General features: G+C 49.3%; 1 protein-coding gene across 1 annotated transcript in view; it reads right to left on the bottom strand.

Annotated features, from left to right (window-relative positions):
• Positions 1-19,852, bottom strand: part of iqgap3 (IQ motif containing GTPase activating protein 3) — a 153,352-nt gene that overhangs the window by 66,898 nt on the left and 66,602 nt on the right. Inside the window, exons 15-20 of the mRNA XM_070868690.1 lie at positions 17,037-17,200; positions 16,848-16,938; positions 15,200-15,367; positions 12,446-12,588; positions 9,165-9,335; positions 8,345-8,428 (exon numbers count right to left, since the gene is read on the bottom strand). Coding sequence (XP_070724791.1) covers positions 8,345-8,428; positions 9,165-9,335; positions 12,446-12,588; positions 15,200-15,367; positions 16,848-16,938; positions 17,037-17,200 — 821 coding nt within the window. The remainder of the gene's footprint in view (positions 1-8,344; positions 8,429-9,164; positions 9,336-12,445; positions 12,589-15,199; positions 15,368-16,847; positions 16,939-17,036; positions 17,201-19,852) is intronic.

Raw genomic sequence — 19,852 nt, 5'->3', positions numbered from 1 at the left:
CTTCAAGTGTACATCCAGGTACTTTTTAAATGTGGTGAGGGTTTTTGCCTCTACCACCCTTTCAGGCAGTGAGTTCCACCCCAGACCCCCACCACCATCTGGGTGAAGACATTTCCCCTCAAATCCCCTCTAAACCTCCTACCTAAATCTATGTCCCCTGGTTGTTGACCCCTCTGCTAAGGGAAATGGGTCCTTCCTATCCAGGCCCCTCATAATTTTATATACCTCAATAAGGTCCCACCTCAGCCTCTCTGTTCCGAAGATCAAGTGCCATTTGAAAATACGAGTAGATTATTTATCCTGGAGCATTCCTTGAGATGTCATGGCTTACATAAGAACATAAGAAATAGGAGCAGGAGTGGGCCATTTGGCCCCTTGGGCCTGCTCCGCCATTCAATAAGATCATGGCTGATCTGATCATGGACTCAGCTCCACTTCCCTGCCCACTCCCCATAACCCTTGACCCTTGACCCCCTTATCACTTAAAAATCTGTCTATCACCACCTTAAATATATTCAATGACCCAGCCTCCACAGCTCTCTACTGTGAAAATACAAAGATGCTAATAAAATATGCAAGGTTGAAAATGAGGGAATTCTTATTCCAGACTCCAATTACGTCAATCATTATCTGCGAGGTCATTCTGTTCAAAATACCTGGCAACTAAATTCCAAATGTTCACTAGCCTCAGAGAAGAAATTCCTCCTCATCTTCGTTTTAAATGGGCGATCCCTTATTCTGAAACTTTGTCCGCTCATTCTAGATTGCTTAAAAGGGGAAACATCTTCTCTGCATCTACCCTGTCGAGCCCCCTCAGAATCCTGTCCGTTTCCAGAAGGTCGCCTCTCATTCTTCTAAACTCCAATGAGCTCAATGTGCTCAACCTTTCTTCATACGACAACCCCTTCATCACAGGAACCAACCGAGTGAACCTTCTCTGAACTGCCTCCAATGCAAGTATATCCCTCCTTAAATAAGGAGACCAAAACTGTACGCAGTACTCCAGGTGTGGTCTCACCAATGAACAAAAAAACCGGAGACAGACATGGCTAACAATAAAAGTACCCCAAATTCATACAGACCACACTAAATTTGCAAGACCCCATGCAATAATGGGCCGGAAATTGGGGGGGGGGGGGGGGAAGTATAATGTGATGCTAAGACAGGTCTTTAGCATCAAAAGGAAATCTTTGGATGAGAAAAAAAGTGTTGCAGAAGCTCTACGGCCTGGGAGAAACTCTCCCAATCTTTTCTCAATCTGGGGGAAGTGGCTAGCCTCTCTCTGGAACAATGCAGGCAGATAGATTGTGTCCCACTGCTCTTTGGCCCTGCCCGGAGATCGCTCCTCCACCTCCGCAGTGCGTCATGGGAGCCATTTTTCAGATTGCACGCCAGTTGCTTGCACCAGCCTCAAAGACAAGACAAGAATTAGGAGCAGGAGTCGGCCATTCGGTCCCTCGAGCCTGCTCCACCGTTCAATAAGACCATGGCTTATCTTTTACCTCAACGCCACTTTCCTACCCGATCCCCATATCCCCCATTGGTCTTTGTGGAAACTGACTGAACTGTGGTCACTTCTGTGGAGAGAAACAGAGTTAACGTTTCAGGTCGATGACCCTTCATCAGAACTGTCCTTGGCCTCCTACACTGTTCCAACGAAGCTCAACGCAAGCTCGCGTTTAGGTCCTTTACAGCCTTCTGGACTCAACAGAGAGTTCAACAATTTCAGACCATAACCTCTGCCCCTATTCTGCTCCCTTTCCTCCTTGTTTTTTTAAACCCCACCCCCGATCTTATGTATTTGTTCTCTCTGTGGTTCCCATGACAGCTGGTAACTATTCCGCCATTCACACCCTATCTAAACTCATCTTTCTGCCATTGCCATCTCAAGTTGGCCCATCATCCCTTTTGTCTCGAATCTCTCCTGTCATCCCCCTTCACCGACCTTCCCTGTTGTCTCGAATCTCTCCTGTCTTCCCCCTTCACCAATCTTCCCCTTTTGTTCTATCCTCCCCTCCCCCCCTTTCAGTGCTCCTTAAGAATCTGTTCACTTCGAACATTCGCCAGTTCTGATGAAGGGTCGTTGACCCGAAACATTAACTCTGTTTCTCTCTACAGATGCTGCCTGACCCGCTGAGATTACCAGCATTCTGTTTTTATTTCAGATTTCGCAGTATTTTGCTTTCGTACGGCCACTTCTTGCGGGATAAATGTCCCCAGTGTTCGTCAGGCAGCCTCTTTATTTGTAAAGTGCCCTGGAATAACTGCTTAGATTCCATCTCAAATCAGTCGCATCGCCCGTCTGGAACTCTCATTTTTCCCAGCCGATCTCGATATCCTTCAGATCTGCCTTCATGAACAAAGCTTGATGTCAACCAAACCAGTACCTCCTGATTTACGTCCTACTCTGGGCAACCTTTGAGCCTCAGCCCTTCACGCCACGCATTTCTCAAATTACTATTGTAACGTATTTGCTTCATGGGTTCTTTGATTAAGAATTCATAGCAACACATTGCTATTAAGAACTAGTTGGTTTATTATTAACAAAAGTTTAACAATCACACTACACATTACCAGTTCACGCACTAGGCTCACAACTGCACACCTCATCGTGGATGACCAGACTCAATTGACTGGGGTTTTATTGAGTCTTGTGCACATCACATGACTTAGGCCACTCATAACTCAACAGTTCCACAACTCTTTTGTTATGAACAAAATAAAACATTAAATCAAGTGCCCCCTGATTAAAGGGGGAGGGATAATCCAAACACTTTCAAACAAGTGCCTCCTTTGTTTTTTTTTTTGAGGGCACCAAAATACAAATTATACAAGTGCCCCCTGGCTAAAAGGGGGGGGGGGGGGGGGCAATAAAACCGGCACAATAAACAAATTTAGACATTTAAAATCAAATTAAAATTTGGTTGCCGGGGGTGATGATGCACTCCAGTCCTTACCTCTCGTGGGAGGCTGCAAGCGTACTGGTGGACACCGCGTGCTCCATCACCAGGGACACCCTGGCTTGGATGCAACCACGGAAGAGGCGCAGGCAGTCGGGCTGAATGATCCCCCTCGACCGCCCGGCTGCCTGGACCGGCTGATGGCCCCCTTGGCCGTGCCCAGGAGCAGTCCTACGAGGAGGCTTTCCGACCTGCCTGCTCCCCTCAGCACAGGGTGCCCAAAGATCAGGAGCATGGGACTGAAGTGCAACCAGAATTTAAGGAGCAGCCCCTTCAAATAATGGAACAGGGGCTGCAACCTCTCACACTCTACATACACGTGGAACACGGATTCTTCCAGACCGCAGAAATTGCAGGCGGCCTGGGAGCCCGTGAACTGATTTAAAAACTTATTGCACGCGACTGCGCCGTGCATCACCCTATAGGCCAAGTCCCCAATAAATAGAGGGAGGTCTCCCGCATAGAGTGCACTCCATCGGGGACCCCCGCCTCCTCCAAACGAATGTGAGCATACTCACAGATGCATGCATTGCAACTATTTTTTTAGACGTTTTCATGGGAGCTCGTTTGAAATACACAGGTTGTTCTGCGCGCACACATTTCAAGGGTTTTCATTGTTCTGCTAATGCAACCCCCGAAAGGGTGAAACTTAAAGTGCTTTAACAGTACAAATCTCAGCAGGATGATTTATGCAAAAGCACCAACTGAGACCAATTAATGCAGTCTGGTTAATGCCCAATAACGCACTCAAAGCTCAGCTGGCGATGGACTGTTCATCGGTACATGAATTGCGCACTCTCACCATTCTCTGTTGACTCTTTGTAAAGGAAATTGAGCTTTAAACGTTGTTTTTTTCCTCCTTCGCCAGCCCGCCCTCCTCTCCTGCAGACCTCTCTATGCTGGGGTATAGATCCGCGGCCAGCAATTTTCATCGGAGGGGGGGAAAATTTCCGCGTGTACGCGGGTTTTCTATCCGAGAGCCGGCTCACCAGCTGCACGGGACCTCCAGAGCGCTGCGCGGTCACACAACTTAAAGGGAACGTTGGCGGGCAGTGGTCACATTCCAGCACATCTCCTCTACACTGGGAGGCACAAGTGCAGATTGGGGTGACCGCTTTGTGGAACACCTCCGTTCAGTCCGTGAGCGTGACCCCCGAGCTTCCGGTCGCCTGTCACTTTAATTCCCCTCTCCACTCCCACTCTGACCTCTCCGTCCTCGGCCTCCTACATTGTTCCAACAAAGCTCAACGCAAGCTCGAGGAACAGCACCTCATCTTTCGTTTCGGCCCTTTACAGTCTTCTGGACTCAACATCGAGTTCAACAATTTCAGACCATAACCTCTGGCCATAGAAACATAGAAAATAGGTGCAGGAGTATGCCATTCGGCCCTTCTAGCCTGCACCGCCATTCAATGAGTTCATGGCTGAACATGCAACTTCAGTACCCCATTCCTGCTTTCTCGCCATACCCCTTGATCCCCCGAGTAGTAAGGACCTCATCTAACTCCTTTTTGAATATATTTAGTGAATTGGCCTCAACAACTTTCTGTGGTAGAGAATTCCACAGGTTCACCACTCTCTGGGTGAAGAAGTTCCTCCGCATCTCGGTCCTAAATGGCTTACCCCTTATCCTTAGACTGTGACCTCTGGTTCTGGACTTCCCCAACATTGGGAACATTCTTCCTGCATCTAACCTGTCTAACCCCGTCAGAATTTTAAATGTTTCTATGAGGTCCCCTCTCATTCTTCTGAACTCCAGTGAATACAAGCCCAGTTGATCCAGTCTTTCTTGATAGGTCAGTCCCGCCATCCCGGGAATCAGTCTGGTGAACCTTCGCTGCACTCCCTCAATAGCAAGAATGTCCTTCCTCAGGTTAGGAGACCAAAACTGTACACAATACTCCAGGTGTGGCCTCACCAAGGCCCTGTACAACTGTAGCAACACCTCCCTGCCCCTGTACTCAAATCCCCTTGCTATGAAGGCCAACATGCCATTTGCTTTCTTAACCGCCTGCTGCACCTGCATGCCAACCTTCAATGACTGATGTACCATGACACCCAGGTCTCTTTGCACCTCCCCTTTTCCTAATCTGTCACCATTCAGATAATAGTCTGTCTCTCTGTTTTTACCACCAAAGTGGATAACCTCACATTTATCCACATTATACTTCATCTGCCATGCATTTGCCCACTCACCTAACCTATCCAAGTCGCTTTGCAGCCTCACAGCATCCTCCTCGCAGCTCACACTGCCACCCAACTTAGTGTCATCCGCAAATTTGGAGATACTACATTTAATCCCCTCATCTAAATCATTAATGTACAGTGTAAACAACTGGGGCCCCAGCACAGAACCTTGCGGTACCCCACTAGTCACTGCCTGCCATTCTGAAAAGTACCCATTTACTCCGACTCTTTGCTTCCTGTCTGACAACCAGTTCTCAATCCATGTCAGCATACTACCCCCAATCGCATGTGCTCCAACTTTGCACATCAATCTCTTGTGTGGGACCTTGTTGAACGCCTTCTGAAAGTCCAAATACACCACATCAACTGGTTCTCCCTTGTCCACTCTACTGGAAACATCCTCAAAAAATTCCAGAAGATTTGTCAAGCATGATTTCCCTTTCACAAATCCATGCTGACTTGGACCTATCATGTCATCTCTTTCCAAATGCACTGCTATGACATCCTTAATAATTGATTCCATCATTTTACCCACTACCGATGTCAGGCTGACCGGTCTATAATTCCCTGTTTTCTCTCTCCCTCCTTTTTTAAAAAGTGGGGTTACATTGGCTACCCTCCACTCCATAGGAACTGATCCAGAGTCAATGGAATGTTGGAAAATGACTGTCAATGCATCCACTATTTCCAAGGCCACCTCCTTAAGTACTCTGGGATGCAGTCCATCAGGCCCTGGGGATTTATCGGCCTTCAATCCCATCAATTTCCCCAACACAATTTCCCGGCTAATAAGGATTTCCCTCAGTTCCTCCTCCTTACTATTCTGCTCCCTTTCCTCTCTTTTATTTTTTACAAACCCCCCCTTCCCACTCTTTTTTTTCCTCTTTCCCATGGCAGCTAGTGATGATTCTGCCATTCAAACTGTAAGGTTACTAATCTTCAGAAAAAAAACAGACCATGAACTAATAAAATTGATACAAGCTTTGGAATTAAATCGGACAATTAAGGAACAGGAACAAAAAAAAACTGATTTCATGCCCAACAACAATGGAATGTTACCCGAAGCCCCAAATTCGATTGACCAGGGTGGGGAAACAGCCATTTGGAGAAGTCAAGTCTGTAACAACAAAGGACCCCCCCCACACACGGTGCAAATTTTTGGGCTAACAGCATTTCAGCATATGGAAATATCTTTTGCATACAAATCAGGTGGACTGGATCGTTAAATCGAATCTCGTCACAGTGGAAAAACTTATTCAAAACCTCGATAAATATGGACAGACAGGCAACAAGGAGCAGAGAACACAGAAACATAGAAAATAGGTGCAGGAGGAAGCCATTCAGCCCATCGAGCCTGCACCACCATTCAATATGATCATGGCTGATCATTCCCTCAGTACCCCATTCCTGCTTTCTCTCCATACCCCTTGATCCCTTTAGCCACAAGGGCCACATCTAACTTCCTTCTGAATATATCTAACGAACTGGCCTCAACAACTTTCTGCGGTAGAACATAAGAACATAAGAATTAGGAACAGGAGTAGGCCATCTAGCCCCTCGAGCCTGCTCCACCATTCAAAAAGATCATGGCTGATCTGGCCGTGGACTCAGCTCCACTTACCCTCCCGCTCCCTGTAACCCTTAATTCCCTTCTTGGTTAAAAATCTATCTATCTGTGATTTGAATACATTCAATGAGCTAGGCCTCAACTGCTTCCTTGGGCAGAGAATTCCACAGGTTCACAATTCTCTGAGTGAAGAAGTTTCTCCTCATCTCGGTCCTAAATGGCTTACCCCTTATCCTTAGCAGGAGGAAGAGACAGAAGGACACGAAAGGAACAGGCAGTGAAGAGAACGGCCAGGGCCGCTGATTGTAACTCTAAAGTCAAATTTCTCTCAGCAGTCTAGTCTTATAGTTTATAGTCGTTTTTATTCATTGCGTAATAAAATGAACACTGGGTTAAGCCTAAAATTGTGTGTCACGTGTTGTCCTTTTCCCACTATAAGTTCCGAGATCTAAGAATCAAGAGTAGAGTGAAAAAAACAAACACCCTACAAGACCCTATCTAGACTCATCTTTTGTTTCCTAACTTGTGCCATTACCATCTCATTCTTGCCCATCATTCTCTCTTGTCTCTCTAATCTCTCCTGTCTTCCATTCTATCACAGACCTTCCCTTTAGTTCTTTCCTCCCCCCTTTCACTGCCCCCCAAGAATCTGTTACACCTCGAACTTTTCCAGTTCTGACGAAGGCTCAGACCCGAAACGTTAACTCTGTTTCTCTCCACAGATCCTGCTGAAATGTTGTGTTTTGACACCTCTTGCGAGCGTAGACACTCACGCAGTTTCCAGTGAGCAGGAACGAGGGCCATTGATTCCACTTCCCTCGCACCCCCCCACAAATCCCCCCCCCCGCAAACCCACGGGGCAGAGGCCAGTGCACAGACAGGTTCCGACCTGGTCTGTGGGGCTCAGCTGCTCAATTGAATAAAATTCCAACAGGCCACTGAAGGATCTTCAAATATTTATCACGTTCTTTATACCACACTTTCTTCATTAGGGAAGTCTTGCTACAGCTATACAGGGTATTGGTGAGGCCACATCTGGAGTACTGCGTGCAGTTTTGGTTTCCATATTTACGAAAGGATATACTTGCTTTGGAGGCAGTTCAGAGAAGGTTCACTAGGTTGATTCCGGGGATGAGGGGTTGACTTATGAGGAAAGATTGAGCCTCTACTCATTGGAATTCAGAAGAATGAGAGGTGATCTTATCGAAACATGTAAGATTATGAGGGGGTTTGACAAGGTGGATGCAGAGAGGAAGTTTCCACTGATAGGGAAGACTAGAACTAGAGGACATGATCTTAAAATAAGGGGCTGCCCATTTAAAACTGAGATGAGGAGGAATTTCTTCTGAGGGTTGTAAATCTGTGGAATTCACTGCCTCAGAGAGCTGCGGAAGCTGGGACATTGAATAAATTTGAGACAGAGATAGACAGTTTCTTAAACGATAAGGGGATAAAGGGTTATGGGGAGCGGGCAGGGAAGTGGAGCTCAGTTCATGATCAGATCAGCCATGATATTATTGAATGGCGGAGCAGGCTCGAGGGGCCGTATGACCTACTCCTGCTCCTATTTCTTATGTTCTTATAATTGATATTACATGATACAAGGAGGCCACAATGAAGTGATCTGTACCTTAATTATAGCATCTGTGTTGTCTCGAAGGTAATAAAGCCGCTTCTGGTAATCTCTCCACTGTCTGTACCCTCTCCAGTGTGACTGCAAAATAAAAATAAGCGACTATTTTTCTCTCCATTGCACGAGTACGATTTATAAAATTGTTCAGCTTTAACATTTGAAAATTAAAATCAAGCGGGAAGAGGAAAGGGAAAATATATAATATATATATAAAATAATATTTATTCGGATGTGAGCGACATCGGCAAGGGCCATTTATTGCCTGTGAATTACAGGAGCATGTTGGTGTACTGATGCCACAGCTTCCATGGTCAAGAATGAAAAAGACTTGCATTTCTATAGCGCCTTTCACGACCTCAGGATGTCCCAAAGCTCTTTATGCCAATGAAGTACTTTTAGAATGTAGTCACTGTTGTAATGTAGAAAATGTGGCAGCCAATTTGCGCACAGCAAGGTCCCACAAACAGCAATGTGATAATGACCCAGATAATCTGTCTTTCGTGATGTTGATTGAGGGATAAATATTGGCCCCAGGACACAGAGGAGAACTCCCCCTGCCCTTCTTCGATATATTGCCTTGGAATCTTTTACATCCACCCGAGTGGGCAGACGGGACTTCTGGGTTTAATGTCTCATCCGAAAAACGTCCAACAGTGCAGCGCTCCCTCAGTACTGTCCCTCCGACAGTGCGGCGCTCCCTCAGTACTGCCCCTCCGACAGTGCGGTGCAGCGCTCCCTCAGTACTGCACTTGGAGTGACAGCATAGATTTTTGTGGGAGGAGGCGGTAGGAAGTAAGAAAAAACAGATGCACTGTACCTGTATCTTAACAATGGCTGGCAGTTGTCGCTGGAGGAAGTGTTTGCGAGCACACAGATCCTGTCGGACGAGATAACCCCTCATGTGGGCCTGAAGCCTTGCAATCATGCCCTCGTTGGCCTGCCAGAGTTGCTCTCGATTGTGAACAGCCGTTACTCCTGTAACAGTAGCCTGAAAGGGAGGACAAAAAGATAGATTGTCAGTGCCTAGTGTGTACCTCAATATACGCTGCATTTCTTGCAGCATGCACGGTATCCCTGTGGCCCACTCTATGCTCTTGCTGTCGCTGCCACCGAGAGCCCCACATAGTTTTCTACACACGGAGGAAGCCAGTGAGCCCCTTCGAGCCTGTTCCGCCATTCAATCAGATGGTGTACTGATCTATATCTTAACTCCACCTACCCGCCTTGGTTCTGTAAGCCTCAATACCCTCACCCAACAAAACTCTATCAATCACAAGTTTTGACATTTTCAATTGACCCCCGGCCTCACCAGCTATTTGGGGAAGAGGAGTTCCAGATTCCCACGGCCCTTTGTGCTTCCTCACATCACCCCTGAACGGCCTGGCTCTAATTTTAAGGCGAGGCCCCCTTGTTCTGGGCTGCCCCCCACCAGAGGAAACAGTTTCTCTCTCGATCCACCCGATCGAATCCTTCAATCATCTTAATCACCTCGATCAGATCGTCCCTTAATCTTCTACACTCGAGGAAACACAAGTCCAGTCTGTGCGGCCTGTCCTCGGGATTTAACCCTTTCACCCCCCGCCCCCCCCCCCCCTCCCCCCTCCCCCCCCCGGGTATCATTCTGGGGAATCTGTCCCGCTCCCCCTCCGAGGCAGATATATCCTCCCCGAGGGGCGTGGCCTGGAACTGGACGCAGTTACTCCCCACGGGGTCTGACCAGAGCTCTGCGCAGCTGAAGCATCCCTTCCTCCTCTTTGTATTCCAGCCCTCGCGATAAAGGCCAACGTTCCATTAGCCGTTAACGATTTTTGACCCTGTTCACGAGCTTTTAGTGATCGCTCGACTTGGACCCCTGAATCGCTCTGCTCCCCCACAGGTCCCAGCTCCTCGCCATTTAGACAATACACCGATCTTTCCTGGGTCCAAAGTGGGCAGCCTCGCACTTCCCCACATTGAACTGCATCTGCCACAGCTTGAGCCACTCACTCAATCAATCAATGTCCCTTTGCAACTTCCTGCTCCCATCTGCACTATTTACTGTGCCACCTAACTTAGTGTCATCAGCAGACTTGACCATGCGTCTCGCTAGTCCTTCATCCATATCGCACAAACATTAAATTCCATTCAATGCACGATTTGGCCTATTTTCCGTGGCCCTTTATGAGTCGAGCTGGCCTTTTCTTAAGTATTTCAACCAATTCTAGCACTGCTCCAATCCGACCCCTCAGGGCTCTTGGGTATTGACAGAAACAAGTAGATGAAGACGCCATAAAAGGAGCAGTCTGGAGGCCTCGGGAGCGGCGTGCAGGCATGCCACTACAGGGAGCAGCGTGAGCTGGTACAGGAGGGCGACGGCAGTGAAGAGTGACGTCAGCAAGGTCCAGGTCGGTGATTGGAGCGTGGGCAGGTACAGCAGGAGCGGCGAGATCAGGGCGAAGGAGTGGCGAGAGACGGTAGAGTGATGTGATCGGGGCCCAGGGGAGGCACGAGTTCGGGGCCAAGGGCCCAGGGGCAGCACGAGCCAGCCCACACTGCAATGTGTGCGCACTAGGTCCGTGCAGCAGAGCTAGTCTCCAGTCATCTTGGGTAACCCTTGCCACTGAGGATGTAGTTCGGGTCCTTTATTGAAACACCTGTGAACGCAAGCCTTTTTTGGCGGGGAAGCAAGTCATCCTCGTTTCGAGGGACCGCCTATAATTCACCAGTTGGGAGTCGACTTCTCGAGACATTGTTTTCCCAAAGAAGTCTGCTTATACAGCAGCCCCCCTTGATGGACTAGGATTTTCTGTCCATCAGTTCACCTGGGCCACTCCCATCTTTACAAACAGGCTGTTGAACATTCAGCAGAGAGTTGTCCTCATAGCCAATATTTGTCATTAAAGTCCATGGGAACGGAGCCAAATGCTATAAGCTGCAGGCTCTGCAAATTAAAATCATCATCATCATAGGCAGTCCCTCGGAATCGAGACAGACTTGCTTCCACTCTTAACATGAATTCTTAGGTGGCTGTACAGTCCAATACGAGAGCCACAGTCCCTGTCACAGGTGGGACAGATAGTCGGTGAGGGTAAGGGTGAGTGGGATTGGTTTGCCGCACGCTCCTTCCGCTGCCTGCGCTTGGTTTCTGCATGCTGTCGGCGACGAGACTCGAGGTGCTCAGCGCCCTCCCGGATGCACTTCCTCCATTTAGGGCAGACTGGTCATTGGCCAGGGACTCCCAGGTGTCAGTGGGGATGTTGCACTTTATCAGGGAGGCTTTGAGGGTGTCCTTGTAACGGTTCCTCTGCCCTCCTTTGGCTCGCTTGCTCTGAAGGAGTTCCGAGTAAAGCGCTTGCTTTGAGAGTCTTGTGTCAGGCATGCAAACAATGTGGCCCTGCCCAGCGGAGCTGATAGAGTGTGGTCAGTGCTTCAATGCTGGGGATGTTGGCCTGGTCGAGGACGCTAATATTGGTGCGTCTGTCCTCCCAGGGGATTTGTAGGATCTTGCGGAGACATCGCTGGTAGTATTTCTCCAGCGACTTGAGGTGTCTGCTGTACATGGTCCATGATTCTGAGTCATACAGGAGGGCGGGTATTACTACAGCCCTGTAGACCATGAGCGTGGTGGCAGTTTTGAGGGCCTGGTCTTCAAGTACTCTCTTCATTTTAATTAAATTAAAAAGGACCTACCTGGACCGGTTAGGGAGCGGGGGTGCCACGCGATCAGCCCAACACTCAAGTCAAGCGACCGGGGCCAGGACTCCACGAAGAACACCGCGAAACCCAAGGTAAGTTTTTTCACCCCTGCTTACCTCAGCCACCCTCACCTTTAATCATAGCCCCGGTAACGGCCAGCCGCCAGATCTGTGCCTCCTGGAGCTGCCGGTGTTTTTGACCGGTGCTGCTGCGGGGGGGGGGGGGCAGGGGAAGACTGTGTGTTTGGGGGCGCTAAACGGGGTGATAACGTTACAACACCCCCGGGCGCAAATCGATGTCAACACCGCGCATTTGTGGGGGGACGCTAACGGGAGGCGCTAAAGCATTGCGATAAACCCTCCTCAATCACCCTTTGGAGACCGAGCCGCTTAGTGGGTCACAGCAGGACCAGCAGCACCATACCTGAATCTCATCCCGGCCAAGCTGGGTGGAGCTCTGCACAAATCCCTTGGGACGCTCCCAGCTTCCCTCCAGGGCTTGCAGGTTGAAGTAGTACAGTGACCCATCCTTCAGCTTGTGTCTCACCCAGGGGCTCCGGTTGTCCCCTAAAGAATGAGAACAGAAAAAAAGGAAGAGAATTCCCATTCCCTCCAGATGTTAGAATCTCACCGCACAGGAGGATCCCATTGGGCCCACGGAGCCCGTGCTGTGCCGGCTCTGTGACAGAGCGATCCAATCAGTCCCACTCCCCCCTGCTCTTTCCCCACAGTCCGGCACATTTCCCCCCCTTCCAGTATTTACCCAATTCCCCCGTTTGAAAGTCCCGATTGAATCTGCTCCCACCGCCCTTTCAGGCAGCGCGTTCCTGATCACAACAACTCGCTGCGTCAAAACACATTCTCCCCATCTCCCCCTCTGGTTCCATCGCCGATTATCGTCAATCTGTGTCCCTCTGGTTACCGACCCTCCTGACCCCGGGAACAGTCTCTCCTGATTTACTCCTCAAAACCCCTCGTGATTTTGAACCCCTCGATTAAATCTCCCCTGAACCTTCTCTGCTCCAAGGAGAACTCCTCCAGCTTCTCCACATCCATGGAACCATTCTAGTAAATCTGCTCTGCACCCTCTCCAAGGACTAAAATGTGGTGACCAGAATTGGCTGCAATACTCCAGCTGGGGCCTCACCAGTGTTTTATATAGGTTTGGCATAACTTCCTTGCTTTTGTACTCTTATGCCTCATTTTATAAAGCCAAGATAATGTATACCTTCTATTGAAAGAAACAGCCTTAACATCTTGTCCTGCCACCTTCAAAGATCTGTGTATGTGAACCCCAGGTCTCTCTGTTCCTAGACCCTCTTTAGAATTGCACCAATATTGAAGGAACAGAATTTGATTTTCACTTAATCCCCCACCAACGGGTTATCTCGTGACCCTCCAACAAGTCATTCAAAAATCTTCTTTTACGAGTGGAGGAGGATGGGACCAACGGGCTATTTCGACCCATGGGGATTCACAGCCGGGCCGCAGTCCTGCCGTCAGCGAACCGCCACCTTTTTAGCCGGGGTCGCTGGAGGAGGAAAAACCCCGGCTGATTTCGGCCTACCCGTTATGAGAATCAAAGCCAGGCCTTCCCGGTCTGTAGGGCTCAGCGCCACACAAGGCAGAAGCTACAATAACCCTGCGCGCATGTGTGCTTTAGAACATAAGAAATAGGAGCAGGAGTCGGCCATATGGCCCCTCGAGCCTGCTCCGCCATTTAATACCATCATGGCTGATCTGATCATGGACTCAGCTCCACTTCCATGCCTGCTCCCCATAACCCCTTATTGTTTAAGAAACTGTCTACTTTTGTCTTAAAAGTATTCAATGTCCCAGTTTCCACAGCTCTCTGAGGCAGCGAATTCCACAGATTTACAACCCTCCGAGAAGAAATTTCTCCTCATCTCAGTTTTAAATGGGCGGCCCCTTATTCTAAGACCATGCCCCCTAGTTCTAGTCTTCCCTATCAGTGGAAACATCCTCTCTGCATCCACCTTGTCAAGCCCCCTCATAATCTTATATGTTTCGATAAGATTACCTCTCATTCTTCTGAATTCCAATTGAGTAGAGGCCCAACCTCCTCAACCTTTCCTCATAAGTCAACCCCCTCATCTCCGGAATCAACCGAGTGAACCTTCTCTGAACAGCCTCCAAAGCAAGTATATCCTTTCGTAAATATGGAAACCAAAACTGCTCGCAGTACTCCAGGTGTGGCCTCACCAATACCCTGTATAACTGTAGCAAGACTTCCCTGCTTTTATACTCCATCCCCCTTGTAATAAAGGCCAAGATTCCATTGGCCTTCCTGATCACTTGCTGTACCTGCATACTATCCTTTTGTGTTTCATGCACAAGTAACGCCAGGTCCTGCTGTACTGTGGCACCTTGCAATCTTTCTCCATTTAAATAATAATTTGCTCTTTGATTTTTTTTCTGCCAAAGTGCATGACCTCACACTTCCCAACATTATACTCCATCTGCCAAATGTTTGCCCACTCACTTAGCCTGTCTGTGTCCTTAAGAAACAGCGGGGTGGAAATTCCCTTTATGACGACAGCTGTTAGCACCGGTGCTGGGCAGCTAACGGGCGGCTATGGCCTACAGTGGGTGTTAGGCGGCGTCCACTGCTCGGGAGAGATTCGGTAGGCTCTTTGGCAGAGGCGCCAAGCCGTCAAACGCCACCCACGTGGTGATGTCATCCGGCGTGCAACGCCCCCTTGGTGCCGCTTCCGCGATATTTGGCTTGTGCGGAGGAGGCCTCGCGACTAGGCGTCCGTACTTCTTGGGAAAAGTGGAAGGGACGTCGTGTATTCGGCCAGAGATCAAGGTAAGGTTTTGCTTCCTTTACTCATTTCATCTTCTTTTCGTTAGTTGTAACAGTGAGGAAGTTTGCTCGTGGGTCGGAGAAGTTTGAGGTTTTATTCTTTCTTCCCGTTTTTCAGCGAGCATGTTTCCCGATGCGAAATTCAGTCGGCCCGCCTGAGGACAGGTGTGCAATGCCACTTTTTGAAGCGCTGCCCTCATATCTTTGGGCGTACAAACTGAATTTGGCAGCTGGAGCCTGCACCCAACGCCCGGCGGTAAAACCAGCACTCGGCCGGTGAAACCGCCTCAAAAACAGCGGTATCCAATTTTTGACCTCCTGTCTTCCCTCACCTCAGAGGCAGTGGCTTACCTGTCTCCACTTTAACTCGCGCCAACGTGGCCAGCTCAGCCTGGTAGGCAGAGGCGCATTCCGGAACAACGCTGCACAGAGCCAGGCCTGGAGAGCGCAGAACCCGCAGGGTTTGGGAGGCCGTGCCCTCCTTGACTGCCTGGTTGATGGCCGCGACCCCCAGGGACACTGAAAACAAAGCGAAGACAGACCCGTTGTGCTGATAAATCGGTTGTAAAGCGAGCAGTTACTTGAAACTACAGGTGAAGCAGCCACACATGCTCTCGTGCACATTTTAGCTCCCTTGTATCGTCCCGGCCTGATCCCACATACCCCAACCCCACCTCAGCACGAGCCAAGTGCCTCTCAACCGGAAGAGAACTAATAAATCACTGGACCACTTCCTCCAGCCTTCTACTGACTGGCTCGAATACTTCCTGGGCACCAGGAAGTCAGAGACATAAGACCGTAAGAAATAGGAGCAGGAGTAGGCCATTCGGCCCCTCCAGCCGACTCTGCCATTTAATAAGATCATGGCTGAGCTGATCATGGACTCAGCTCCACTTCCCTGCCCGCTCCCCATAACCCCTTAATGGCACAGACCGCCCCTCTTCAGCCGATGTCCGCACGAGAACGGAGGTCATGGGATACTGATCGGGGCGGGAGCCCCCTCCCAACTGTCCCCCTCCCATCGCCCGGGGGCGCTGCTACTATTAACTACAGCAGCTTGGCCGAGATCAACCATCGGAGCCGGGCATCAAACTCGAGACGCTCCCTGGTCTGCGTGGCTCAGTACCACACCGGGAAACCTATTCACCTACTAAGGCGCCAGGGATGGTGCACTTTCACAGGGAATACTGCAGCAAAGACGAGCGTTTCTATCGCGCCTTCCATAACCTCAGGGCGTCGCAAAGCGCTTCACAGCCAATTAAGGACTTTTTGGAGTGTGGTCACTGATGTAATGTAGGAAACACGGCAGCCAATTTGCGCACAGCAAGCTCCCACAAATAACAATGAGACAATGACCAGATAATCTGTTTAAGGATGTTGGTTGAGGGATAAATATTGGCCCCAGGACACCGGGGAGAACTCCCCTGGCTCTTCTTCCAAGTGGCCACGGGATCTTTTACATTCACCTGAAGGGGCAGACGGGGCCTCGGTTTAATGTCTCATCCGAAAGACAGCACCCCCTCAGCACTGCCCCTCCGACAGCGCGGAACTCCCTCAGTACTGCCCCTCCGACAGCACGGAACTCCCTCAGTACTGCCCCTCCGACAGCACGGAACTCCCTCAGTACTGCCCCTCCGACAGCACGGAACTCCCTCAGTACTGCCCCTCCGACAGCACGGAACTCCCTCAGTACTGCCCCTCCGACAGCGCGGAACTCCCTCAGTACTGCCCCTCCGATAGTGCGGCGCTCCCTCAGCACTGCCCCTCCGACAGCGCGGAACTCCCTCAGTACTGCCCCTCCGACAGCACGGCGCTCCCTCAGTACCACACCGGGGGTGTCGACCTGGATTATGGGTTCAAGTCTCTGGAGTGGGACTTGAACCCACGACCTTCGACTCCGAGGAGAGAGAGAACTACCCACTCAGCCACGGCTGACACTGTAAGAACACATTGCCACGACGGAGTCCGTTTGCATGCAGCCACTAACTGAATGACTCACTTTTTCTGGCCATCTGACTGTCCTGATTGGATTTGTAAATTCCCTCCTGAATTTCCTCCAACCAGAGTACCGCTGCCTCATCCCGCGTGACCTGGAAAGGGATGGGGGGGAGGGGAGAAAACCTGCACTGTCAACCGATCCTCAGGGGCAGGAAAGGAGATTACGGCCTTTTGCATAGCTGCCTCGTACCTTTGCCTTGTGTCGCTTTGCTGCTGCCAGCACGTCGTGGTAACGCTTCGCTGCTGGGAAATCCAGGTGGGCCAGTCCTGCGGACGGCATGAGGAGAGCGGCCATGGTTCTCTCGGGATCATTCCGGTCCAGTGCTTCATTTATTAAACCAATAGCAACGATTTCTGCGGGAACAACACACGGAACTTAAGTGAGCCAATAGGAGGTCTTTTGCGTAACCCTATAGACGGCTTGAAAATTATGAAGGGAAAATTATAAACAGGTCCTTTTCAGAATGGCAGATTGTGACTAGTGGGGTGCTGCAGGGCTCAGTGCTGGGACCCCAGCTCTTTACAATATACATCAATGATTTAGATGAAGGAATTGAGTGTAATATCTCCAAGTTTGCAGATGACACTAAACTGGGTGGCGGTGTGAGCTGTGAGGAGGATGCTAAGAGGCTGCAGGGTGACTTGGACAGGTTAGGTGAGTGGGCAAATGCAGTGGATAAATGTGAGGTTATCCACTCTGGTGGCAAAAACAGGAGGGCTGATTATCAGAATGGTGGCAGGTTAGGAAAAGGGGAGGTGCAACGAGACCTGGGTGTCATGGTACATCAGTCATTGAAAGTTGGCATGCAGATACAGCAGGCGGTGAAGACGGCAAATGGTATGTTGTTGGCCTTCATAGCTAGGGGATTTGAGTATAGGAGCAGGGAGGTCTTACTGCAGTTGTACAGGGCCTTGGTGAGGCCTCACCTGGAATATTGCGTTCAGTTTTGGTCTCCTAATCTGAGGAAGGACGTTCTTGCTATTGAGGGAGTGCAGCGAAGGTTCACCAGACTGATTCCCGGGATGGCAGGACTGACTTATGAGGAGAGACTGGATCGACTGGACCTGTATTCACTGGAGTTTAGAAGGATGAGAGGGGATCTCATAGAAACACATAAAATTCTGACGGGACTGGACAGATGCTGGAAGAATATTCCCAATGTTGGGGAAGTCCAGAACCAGGGGACACAGTCTAAGGATAAGGGTTAAGCCATTTAGGTCTGAGATGAGGAGAAACTTCTTCACTCAGAGAGTTGTTAACCTGTGGAATTCCCTACCGCAGAGTTCACTGGATATATTCAAGAGGGAGTTAGATGTGGCCCTTACGGCTAAAGGGATCATGGGGTATGGAGAGAAAGCAGGAAAGGTGTACTGAGGTGAATGATCAGCCATGATTTTATTGAATGGTGGTGCAGGCTCGAAGGGCCAAATGGCCTACTCCTGCACCTATTTTCTATGTTTCTAATGATAGGGCAGACAGACGCAGGGAAGATGTTTCCACATGTGGAGGAGACCAAAACTAGGGGCCGGCAATACAAGATAGTCACTAATAAATCCAATAAGGAAATCAGGAGAAACGTCTTTACCCAGAGTGGTGAGAATGTGGAACCCGTTACCACAGGGAGTGGTTGAAACGAATAGTCCAGACACATTTAAGGGGAGGCTAGACAGGCTTATGAGGAAGAAGGGAATAGAGGGAGATGCTGATAGATTTAGATGAGGAAGAATGGGAGGAGACTCCAGTGAAGCATAAATGTCGGCATAGACTGGGTGGGCCAGATAGCCTGTTTCTGTGCTATATACCCTATGTAATATCAGCACTGCTCTAATTCTAGCCTCTTGAACATGCCTGATTTGAATATTCTGCAGGCCAGGAGTAGAGCTGATGAATCAAGTGGCAATTCACAAGAAGCACAAAAGGTTGGGTGTGCTGCTAGTATGAGGCATGTTGCTCCATTTACAGTGTAAACTACACCCACTGAATTTCTCCCACCTGTTAGCCTCCTCAGAAAGTTCTGTAAGTTTTATAGAATCTCTCAGCACAGGAACCATCGTGCCTGTGCCAGCTCTCTGAAAGAGCTATCCAATGAATCCCACTCCCTCCTGCACTTTCCCCCATAGCTCCGGAATATTATTTGCATTCCAGGCGAATAGCATACATGCATATCATCATCATCATAGGCGGTCCCTCGAAACGAGGATGATTTGCTTCCACGCCAAAAAAGGATGAGTTCACAGGTGTTTCAATGAAGGACTGGAACTACATCCTGAAACATAGAAAATAGGTGCAGGAGTAGGCCATTCAGCCCTTCGAGCCTGCACCACCATTCAATATGATCATGGCTGATCATGCAAGTTCAGTACTCCATTCCTGCTTTCTCTCCATACCCCTTGATCCCTTTAGCCACAAGGGCCGCATCTAACTCCCTTTTCAATATATCTGGACTCAACAACTTTCTGTGGTAGAGAATTCCACAGGTTCACAATTCTCTGGGTGAAGAAGTTTCTCCTCATCTCGGTCCTAAATTGGTTACCCCTTACCCTTAGACTGTGACCCCTGGTTCTCGACTTCCCCAACATTGGGAACATTCTTCCTGCATCTAACTTGTCCAATCCCATCAGAATTTTATATGTTTCTATGAGATCCCCTCTCATCCTTCTAAACTTCAGTGAATACAGGCCTAGTCGATCCAGTCTTTCTTCATATGTCAGTCTTGCCATCCCGGGAATCAGTCTGGTGAACCTTCGCTGCACTCCCTCAATAGCAAGAATGTCCTTCCTCAGATTAGGAGACCAAAACCGTACACAATACTCAAGGTGTGGTCTCACCAAGGCCTTGTACAATTGCAGCAAGACCTCCTTGCTCCTATACTCAAATCCTGTCACGATGAAGGCCAACATGCCATTTGCTTTCTTAACTGCCTGCTGTATCTGCATGCCAACTTTCAATGACTGATGTACCATAACACCCAGGTCTCGTTGCACCTCCCCTTTTACTAATCTATC

Source organism: Pristiophorus japonicus, chromosome 30, assembly GCF_044704955.1.
Source record: "Pristiophorus japonicus isolate sPriJap1 chromosome 30, sPriJap1.hap1, whole genome shotgun sequence".
NCBI classification, from domain to species: Eukaryota; Metazoa; Chordata; class Chondrichthyes; family Pristiophoridae; genus Pristiophorus; species Pristiophorus japonicus.
This window is presented reverse-complemented; position numbering and strand designations above follow the sequence as displayed.